Source organism: Oryzias latipes, chromosome 13 (assembly GCF_002234675.1).
Source record: "Oryzias latipes chromosome 13, ASM223467v1".
Lineage (NCBI taxonomy): Eukaryota > Metazoa > Chordata > Actinopteri > Beloniformes > Adrianichthyidae > Oryzias > Oryzias latipes.
In genome coordinates this window covers 30,008,762-30,019,356 of record NC_019871.2, presented here as the reverse complement: position 1 = coordinate 30,019,356, position 10,595 = coordinate 30,008,762, and the positions used below count along the sequence as shown (strand labels likewise).

The following is a 10,595-nucleotide window of genomic DNA, read 5'->3' as shown; positions in this document are numbered from 1 at the left end:
CTCAGGTTCAGTTACACTTTTTAACAACAATCTTTCTACGTTGTATATTTCAATAACAATATATTAATCTAGTGAAATAGTTGGAGGTAAAACGTTGTCTATCTCTCAGCAACAGATAGCTTGCTAGATTTGAGAAAAACACCTGACGTGACATGTCCTGGTTTCCTGGTTTAAAGCTGCTGTCATGCAAAGAATTTTGAAGTGTTGAAGTCTTTGGAAGATTCTACTATGTTATAGAAGTGACTGATACAATACCCAGCACTCTTCTACAACTATAACACAGTAGTCATTTAACTTCTTTTCTTCCCATTAGAAAGGCTGACTTTCATTGCATCAGCCTATCTGATTACCTAATTGGAATGCAGTCTAAGCTCAGGATTCTTTAATCCCGATGTCTTGGTCTGTCATGTACCATAATATCACATTTAGAGCTACATTACAAGACTGGTGAGATGGGTGTGACCCACCAAAAGATTTGGTTTTGTATCCTGTGATCACTTGTCCATCTTGACAGCCCAGATGGCCAATGGTGGTTCATGCAGCAGTGGATTGCTCTGCAGTTAAATTTTGTATTGCTTGCCTTTGATCCTGAGCACCAGCCCCTCCCAATCCACGAAAACAAATGCGTTATCACATTCATGCGTATGAAAGTGAAGAACTGCCCCTTCCAGGAAAAGTCCCCCAGGCTAACACACACACTTTCTCCTTGGAGCTAGCGGCGATTGGCAAAACGCTTTCCTTTTTTTATGTACATATGCTCATCCATCTTTGCAAAGGTTTGGATGTTGTTTGTTTTCGTGGGGGAATCGCAGACACACTGCTGAGGCTGATTCAAGGTTTATGTCATGAAATGGGCGGCACACACAAAGAGTGAAAGGCGGAGCCTCAGAGCTATAGTCGTCTTACTTCGGGGTTGGAAAATGAATTGCGAAAATAACTCATTTAAAAAAAAAACAACTTGGTTTAGTTTTTTAGTATCATATATGTGGATATAGTTTACTCGGAAAGGCCTAAGAATAGCATGATATAGGCCCTTTAATATAATAAATCTTAGGTTTTTCAAAACAACAAAGCAGTTTATTAAATGGAGCATAGCTAGTTCATTTGAATAGGGCATTAGGTTGTCACAGTTAGAGGGCTCTGTGTAGAGTTACACTGAGAGCCAATCTTTGGGGGGATTGGACAGGGGAGTGTGATGTCAGAGTGACACACGGACACAGTTTCGAAGACGAGCCACTCAGCTGTCAGCTGAGCCACATGTGGCAGATGAGGCGCTCCGCAATCTCAGTGACAGGCACAAGATGTCTTGGACTGCCAGGGGCGTGCACACGGAGGCGTGCTGCCCCGACCCCCGAACACACACACAAACACCCTCCATAACATGTAGCTCAAGCAGACGCGCTCAGCTGCAAATCATGCCTGGTGGTCAAATATATGTTTTTAGGGATGAACAGGTTGCGGTGGAGGACAAGGCCAAAGCAAGTGAGTGATCTCTTGACATTTTAACTAATCCCTTCAAGCTTGAGGTTTCTTGCACATTTGTGATATTTGCTAGCAGCCAGAATTGGCTTTTTCACATATGCAGCCTGTCATGTTGGATTGGACAATGACATGGTGAACATCAGGGAAGTGATGGTTCCAATACTGAAATGGACTGTGATTGGATTTAGATGACACTTTTGGCTTGAGGCTGCCGGCCTTTCGTGTGTTGTGAAGTGGATTCTTCAACTGCTCTTGGTGTCTCATGCATTAGCAAGCCTCTCACCACCAGGCCAGCAGCACTTTGAAGACTTCTTGTGATACGCTAGTATGGCCTTCCCCCAGCTGACAGTTTGGACCACCATTTGAATCCGGCAGTGCTCAGCTCATGTTCTGTTTTGTGCTGACAAGTGTTCCGTGGCCACTCAAATGTTATTAGTCTTACTCCAACTTTGGGGGAACATTTAGGACGTGCTGTGATGCTGGTGGACAGTTGACGCACACAAATAGGAACAGGCGGCGGCGTGCGGCGTGTTTGAGCGAATGGGCTGTACCTGCCACAGCCCCGTGTTTCAGGGCTCCGGGCAAACACACGGTACCTGTCAAAAGCAGTTAAAGCCCTGCTCAACGGCCTGCACAGCATGGCATCCTATCAGATGCCAGCTGAACTTTTCACTTGTCAATTCTGAAAGGTTAGTGCTAAAATCAGCAGCGACAGATGCAAATGGATGGCTGCTTTTCTGGCATTTTTGCACAGGGATGCTTGATGTTGCCTGGACCAACTTGCCAATCCCTTTCCACCTCCACCTTATTCTGTCACGGCCCTCTATTCAGTTCCTCCGCTGAAAAGGGGATGATGATGAGAGATGACTGCAAATTCCTCACCATTTCACTGCCTGGGTATTATGTGTTTACAGACTAGGTTGTTGGCCCATAAATGCCCGCTAAATGTAGTCGTTCATATGCCTATGTAATTAAACTGATGGTCTGTGATGATGCAGACAGAAAGACTTTGTTGATAGCTTGTTTATTGCTTTAAACCTCTTTGAGACCAGGGTTGAAAGTGAAATCTACAACTTAACACTATTTATAGTTTCAAAGTTACAATAATATATTTTTACTGCATTGTTGTAAAATGGAGACATTAAATAAAAATTGTATCTGCAAGTTTCTGTGTCGCTTTAAACCAAAAGTTCACCAAAAACCAAAAGAACTGTATAACAGCTATAGGCTCGGTAACTTTTAATCGCTTTTTTTCAGTTTGTGAGTTTATAAATGGTTAAATGTAAAGTACAGGCAACAGGATAACAATCTGTGCTAAAATGCACATTCTAACATTTCTATACAATAACAAAATTGGCTGCTTTAGGTGGAACTGAAGATGAAGTACAATGACCAGCACTGCAAGTCCAGAGGTCTTCTTCCGGGTCATCGCTGGTATGAGATCCAGGCGTACAGAGCTCTGAACCAAGCCCTGGGAAGGTAAGTCATCATTGAAAAAGAGAATTTGTTCTCAACCGATTCCTATTGATAAAGTAAAGCTTAAATAAAATAAAAAGAAATGTAGTCGTTCTGACCTACAGCCTAAACCTGAATTCTCCAGTGCTTTGTTGCAGCTCTCCATCTTGGTTTTGCAGGTGTATCCGCCACAAGAATGACTGGGGTGCTCTGATTCTCGTGGATGACCGTTATGGGAATAATCCCAACAAGTACATTACAGGTAACGTATCCGTTTTTTTATTGTCCCCACATGTTTTTTCAGCCTTCACATTTAAACACTAGATGGCAGTAATTGTCCACTGAAAGAACATCAGTAATGTCTTCTGCTTTTTTTTTTTTGCTTCTGTCTTTCTGTATGTCTCAGGCTTGTCTAAATGGGTTCGTCAGCTTGTTCAGCATCATTACACCTTCAGCAATGCCATGCAGTCTTTGAAAGCATTCTCTCGAGTCCAGGAGAAGGTGGAGATGGCCTCCACAGATTGCCTGACCCTCGGCTCCATCAACTCGTCTCCCAGCAATAACTCGTCAGCAGCTGCTGGGGGACAGAGTTTGCTCAAGGCTGCAGAGGTTCAGATCTCTTCTTTGAGTGTCAAACCACCTAAGCCCCAACAGGAAACCAGCTCATTGCTGTTCCCTTCTGTTTTGTCTGCACAGTTCAAGGGTGAAAGCAACCAAACAACAGGTGAGAAATATGAGGGTCAGCATGTCTTTTTCCCAGGATCATTTGGGACTCTGAAATCTGAGAATAAATATGTAATACTGGTATTATTGGAATATTTTAAAGCTTTTATCTGAAGTATCGGAAACTACTATTGCAAATATGAACATAAAGTTATCAAAAATAAATGATTCCTGTTGTATTTTCTCTCATACAGTTCTATAGTTTCCACCATATATAAATGTTTTTATGTGGCCTCACAGTGGTGTAGCGGTTAGCACTCTCGCCTCAAAGCTTAATGGCCTTGGTTTAAACCCCAGCTGGGTTTCATCTGTGTGGAGTTTGCATGTTCTCCCTTGTGGGTGTGGTTTTTTTTCCAGGCACTCGGGCTTCCTCCCACAGTTTAAAAAAACGGGCTTCATTGGTTGAATTGGTTCTCTTGAGTGTGTTTGGCTGTGTGCGGCCTTGTGATGGGCTGGTAAACCGTCCAGTGCAGACACCCTGAAGGCCAGCAACCCCTATAACCCAACACAGGACAAAGCAGAACAGGGATGGAGACATGATTTTCTCTTAAGTGTAGAAATTGCTTTCAATAAAATATTTGTCGCTATGAGAAGTTGACCAATCACTTAACACTGATAAGCTAAAAAAAACAAAAATAAGACAGTAACAATAACTGGCACTTATTTTTTGTTTTGTTTTTCAAAACCACACCATTATAGCATCAATATTTACAGATCTCATGGTATTACTCAAAAGGCAAGAAACAGTTGATGTTTGTGGGTTTGACATTATACCAAAGCTGCCTTTGAGTGAATTTATAAGTATATTTGGGAAAAAATGTGAGCTAATTAAAAAAAACTGTTTTTCCTTTTTTAGACGATAATGTGCTTTAAAGTATAAAAGCACTTCAATTGGTCAGTTAGAATAAAAATAGAGTCCATTAAGAACCGTAGTCTGTCTTGGTTCTGCATTTTTTAGTCCTTCAGACATCAGAAAAAGACAGAAGGCAAACAGTTTAGATGCCCCACATGGTGGCAGTAGTAATTCACCACTTTTCCAACAGCTTGGTAAAACTGAACACTGTATTTCCATGAGGAAAAAAAGTGGGTGAAAAAAAAAAAAGACTGGAACTCTTTATTCGCGTATCACTTCCTGACCATGGACTGTATATGAGAACTGTTTGGAATCCGCGTTCCAAACAGGAAGTGGTCCCAAAAAAGCTGAAAGCCCATTGATTTCTATTGAGAAACAAACACCAATCATTATGTTCGTCATAATAACCATTCTTGCTCTAAAACCTTTTTTTGGACGCATGCTCTTGTTAATCCTAGTTTTTCCATGATATTTCTGCTGTAGCACAAGTTATTAACTGGCCAATAAGAAGCCTCAATGAAAGTAGGTCGTTTTTTGTAATGAATGTTGAAAGTGTTTGCATGGCCAGATTCTCCCTAGTCTGGTTTCAGTGAAAGGTGTGTTGTTTTCCAACAACTCACTCCTGATTGGAGAGAGTGGTTGCCATAGAAATGTAGACCAACATGGCAACAGCCGGATCGCAGTAAAATGGCGACTGAGTTGACTTTATTTCGATGGAACCGGAAAGGGGTCATTTTCTATGGGTGACATCACACACAATACGTCCAGTCAATGTTCCTGACATCTGCGTGATTTTAAACAGACCTGCTATCCCATCATCTAAACTTTTCTGTTGCTTTTCCATTAAAAACATCATCAAACAACCAATCAATCTTTTGAAATAGAAAATCTATTAAAAATGTCAAAGATTTAGTCCACTGGAAAAAAGAAAACTGACTTTTGGAGGTAAAAACCTTTGAGGTTGTTCCATACAGTCAGAACTGTGCATTCATTTCATATTTTAATGTTTTTACACATATATAGGATTATCTGACAGCTACACCTCTGGATCGTTTTAATGTTTGAGGAACTTTGTTGTTTTTATGGTAAAGTTTTACATTTGGACAGGGACAGTGGTTCTTCTTCACACATGAACCAGTGTTGGTTTGTGTCAAAAATGATGTGAGGTGCAACAATACCGCTGCAGCAGACCACCATGACAGAGGAGTTACATTGCATAAACACGGCTTCAGTTATTAGGAGGATCCATTCGTTGCATCTTTTAGTACTTTCATTAGCTAACCGCTGCTCATTGTGGCTCATTTGCACACTCCAGAGTGTCTGAGCATGACATCACTACCAGGAAATCTGTCGCTGTGACGCGTTTGCACATCGCCTTGGTGAGCAGCCATTGTCTTTGGGGTCACGGCGAGGTTGAGCTGTTTGCCCAGTTGAATCAGTGTGGTGGGTGAAGTGGTAAAAGGCAGCAGCCCCCTCCCTCTCCACCCTACTCATCCACTGCTCTCATAGTTGAGTGGCTTGCCTCATTACTGTAAGGTCCTTTGCGTGCCTGAGTGGCGCTGGAGCGCGCTGATGAGCAGATGTTGGACTGTTGCTTTTAATTAAATCCTTTTGACCTTTGTTTGGGTTATATTGAGCGTATACCCACATTTAATACACATTTATTTACCCGCGGCAGCTCCATAGCTACAATATCTGTCAGTAATCCGCTGGTTTAAGCATTACAAGTGTCCTGTGAAGTGACTGCTAAAAGCCCTGATTTGAACTTTTGTTTTTATCTCCTTGCAGAACTGCAGAAGATTCCACGCAGTCCCCCACCAGAGCAGATTCCTCATCTTAGCACAGCGTCACCACCTTTTTATAACATCTTCACCTCCAGCGCCGCAGGCACTGTCTTCAAGAAACCCATCTTTATAAGTAAAATACCCCCCTCCAGTCAGAAGGAGATTCTTGAGGCGCCTCCTTTACCAGTGAAGCCAGAGAACTTTTGCCAAGAGCAAGAGGCAGAAACCTGTTCAGGTGAAGTCAGAGGAGAATCTGCAGATCCCTGTGCCGAGCTGCCTGTGGTGGCTGCCCTCACCAAGTATGAAAACGAAACGCCCCCAACCACCACCTCGGATGAGGATGAGGAGGACCAGAGCATTTTCTTTACCCCAGAACTGTTTGAGGGCGAGGGGGACGCAGAGGGTCCTCAGGCCAATGTGGACACAAAGCCCGTTTCCAGTAACTCCCCAATCACGGGCAGCCCGGAAAGGCTTTCAGAGGAGCTGTTTGGGTCCGAAGAGGCCCCAAGGTTAGTTTCTGCTTTGAATGAACAAAGCAAGAGGGGCTCAGAGCTCACTCAGGAACAGGGAGCCGAAGTCAGGCGACAAGAGCAAAGCGAGAAGCTAGAGGAGGTCGAAACACCAGGCAGACAGACAGGAAGTAGACTTCACAGGCTATCCAGGTCCAGGCAGAGGCTGTCCTCCACCCACACAGGTAACCAACAGCTTTTAAAGGAGAAAGAGTGTTGAAGAAAAAAATACATAGCTCACACCTGACAAAACATTAATCAGATATTTACTGGAGATAATATCCAACAAGATGCAAGAGAGGGATCGTGTCCATATATGATGTTTTCACATTTCCTCGGTTTATCAGTGCTGCCTGAATCACTAATACCATGTTTTCAGTGGACATGGAGGCTCCAGAACCTCAGACTAGGCTCTTATTTTGTGTGACAGCTGATCTAATTAAAGCCTGTTCTCCAAAGACGCACAGCTAACCAACGGTGTTGAAATTGTTTCACTGATTGAAAGGCTGTTTGGACGAGTCATTAAAATGCAAAAGCAGCATCTGCGTTCTCTGCACAATCACTGAGTTTTGTGTAAGGATTCGTGTGTAGGTGAAGATTCTAGATGCTCCATCATGGCCGATTTAACGCAAACATTTTCCCTATTTTATTTCTAAGTAGGCTATTTAATGTGATAAAATAAAGTGATGTTTAAAAACTTTAGTACAATAAAATGGAATGTTTGCTGTTTAAAAATTTCTAAATTGTTTGTTTGTTTCTTTACTTTCAATGAATTCCTTGTCTCCCAACACAGAGGACAATTAAAAAAATGAGAACATTGGAAAAATAAATTATCTATCAGGAATTAAAGCATTTAAAAAAACATATTAAAAAGATTATTGTGGTAGAAGTTGAAAATATATGCAGAGAACTTTTATTGTAAAACAGTTTAAAATATTACTGAAAAGTCTTGAAGCCAAATAACAGTTAATAATTTCTGTTCATCTTTCTCAGAGTAGCACTTTAATGTTGACTGCAGTAAAAATTGCCATTATTGGTTGCTTTAGCCTTGAAAGAGAAGTCTCTTATTTATTAAAATGTTGAATGCCAGATTATCAAATAGGCCGACTTTGAAGGAAGACCAAATAATGACATAAAACACAATTACATTAACTGGATTTGCCTCATTACATGAGAAACTTCATGGATGTGTGATCTGCGCAGAACAAGCAAGTGTTTCATTAAAACATTTCTCTGCTCATCAGCTGCTTCGCCAAGGCCCTTGTCTACGTAATCGCACACGATCGCTCGTTAACATAATGAAACCCGGAGCGTGGAGGAGTCAGTGAGTGTGTCCTGAAAGCAGTTAATGGGGAGCTCACATTACTGAAAGATTCATGGCTTACATTGTGTGTCTTTTGTCTTAATGCATTTAGTATTATTCAGGCTATTCCCTAATTAAGCGTGTGTTCAGACTGGACACATTTAGTTTGCTTAAAGTGAACCAGAGCTCGTTTCCCCCTATAATCCGGATCAAAGTATAAATATATACCCAAGTGGACCCTGGTCCAGGACCAGGAACCGCTCTCGGACTCATCTTTGGAGGTGGTCTCGGTTCGTTTCCAATAGGACTAAGCTTCAGTTCTCTCTAAGATTCCTCAGTCTGAATACAATCCATCCTTGGAGCAGAACTGGTCTCTAACCCTTGTGCTATCTTAGATGACTCCACCCTTCCATTGAGGTGTTCTCCCTACCATGACAAAGGTGGATAAAGGTGGAAAGATTTCATGTAATCCATGGACACCAGTGAAGATCACAAATCATTGAAGAAAAAAGGGTTCAGAGGACTGTCTAGTGGGTCTAGATGACCCAACTCCCAATGTTAAAGTGCCTAGAATAGCACAAGGGCTAGACTAGACTGTTGTCAAGATGTTTCTGGAGAATCCAGTTTTAGCAGGTTTTTGGATTGATCATTGAATTTTTGTACAGATGCCTCATAAATTGAATGTTAAACCGAGCAATTACACATTTTGTCATGAATAGATCATTTGAAAAAAAAATAAAAAAATTTATTTTTATTTTAATTAGTGTGTGTTGTACTTTGTGGTTGATAACAGAACAGCTCCCCAGAAAAGATAGCTAAAGTCTTTGGTTTTGTACTTACGGTTTGGACACTGTCTATTATTTTGGATTAATTGCATTTTTGAGTAAATTTTGCTGTAGTTGCTCAATTTGACAACCAGCAAACATTTACCATTGTATAATAGTTTTTTTGACAGCATTTTATTAAATTGTTTTTCCTTTTTTTCTATTCATCAATCTCTGCAGGATTTTAAGCTTTTCATTGAAAGCTTTTTTGGAATTTAAAGCATTCTTAAGGCTCAGATCTGGTCTGACGATACTTCTGTAGTTCTGAAGTCTTGAACTAACCTATCTTTAAAATGTTTATCCTAGCTGTTAAGACGTTACATCTTGGGACTTTCTCAGGCCCGGTATAGTCTACCCATCTATTGTGTCATGAATTTCTACAAACCCCTTACACTCCTAAACACTCTTTAAAGCTGCCTCATAACGAGAACTGCCATTTCAGAAATACCCACTGAATATAAGCTATGAAAAAAAAAGTAAAGCATAAATTCTTCACACAAATCTGTCATATGTATTGCACTTTATATGTTTTTTTTGGAAAAAACATGAAGCAGAAGAAGAAAGAAAACGTTCTAACATTCATATTGAAAATAAGCGTGTTTGAGATCACCCAGGTGGACGCAGCGCCGCAGATCACCTGGTGTGCCGTGTATGCTGGTCAGTGTTTTGCCCTGATGTCACATAGCAATCAGAAAAAATATTGTGAGAAAAGGGCGGGTTCAAGGCACCTACCTAGACGTGCACAGTTGGAAATTTAGTGACTACAAAACAATGCATTGTGGGAAACGGTGTCATAGCAGTTCTTGTAGTTAAAAGTGATGCTGAACAGAAAAGGCCAGAGCTTGATGAAGGAAATCTTTGTATTTTGTAACTCTGCAAATAATGAATCACTGATGAAAAATAAACAAGGTTTCATTTTATATAAATGGTAACTGAAATCAACATCACTAAAATTACTTTATTAGAAATGGTTTTACTTTAAATATTGAATTCTTGTATCTTTTCTACTGATAATCCTTTTGGTTTTATTACTAAGCATCAGACAGACTCATAAACTCATAAGTACAGCCATCAAAAGTCATCTGTGGTTATGTGTTTTATGGTGGCCTTTAGAAACAAACTTTTATTTCAGTTTATTTTCATTTTTCTAGGACAGTGACCATTAAAAGCATCACCACAATGAGCCAGAATTAGCCCAGTGCTATTTTTCATCTGTTGTCCCCAGACAGATTTTAAAATTGTCTGCCTTTAAAGCTAAAAAAGAACAATTTAAAAACAACAATTGAAAATATCGGATATACAAAAAAGGATATACAAGAAAAATGCAATTATAAGACAATGAAAATTAAAACGTAAATTGATTTTAAAAAAAAGCTACATACATTACATAACATTAAAATCGATATAAAAGATATAATAGATCATACCAAGGGGGAGATGCACTTTAAAATTCAATCGAATGTTAAGGACAATCCCAACTTCTCGTTCTCTTTCAGTCTAGCTCCAGCTCAGCGTTCGCCTTCCTCTTAGGTGCCTTTCCCCGTCCCCGCCTGCAGCCGCCTGGTCTCACCGTTGGTCTTGGCGAGGCGCTGGTTCATCTCAAACATGCCTATTGACATATTTACTCATAGGCCATTCGCGAATCACCTAGCAAAAAGTATT

General features: G+C 40.7%; 1 protein-coding gene across 8 annotated transcripts in view; it reads left to right on the top strand.

Moving 5' to 3' along the window:
- Positions 1 to 10,595, top strand: part of brip1 (BRCA1 interacting protein C-terminal helicase 1) — a 131,965-nt gene that overhangs the window by 54,182 nt on the left and 67,188 nt on the right. For 7 of the 8 annotated variants that reach the window (XR_002874397.1, XM_011482983.3, XM_023961280.1 and 4 more), the window contains exons 17-20: positions 2,849 to 2,961; positions 3,117 to 3,199; positions 3,344 to 3,661; positions 6,302 to 6,991. Coding sequence is in view for 7 of the 8 variants with exons in the window: in XM_011482983.3 (XP_011481285.1) it covers positions 2,849 to 2,961; positions 3,117 to 3,199; positions 3,344 to 3,661; positions 6,302 to 6,991 (1,204 nt within the window). In the remaining variant the exon portion in view is untranslated. The remainder of the gene's footprint in view (positions 1 to 2,848; positions 2,962 to 3,116; positions 3,200 to 3,343; positions 3,662 to 6,301; positions 6,992 to 10,595) is intronic. The other variant, XM_023961281.1, reaches the window with a different exon arrangement.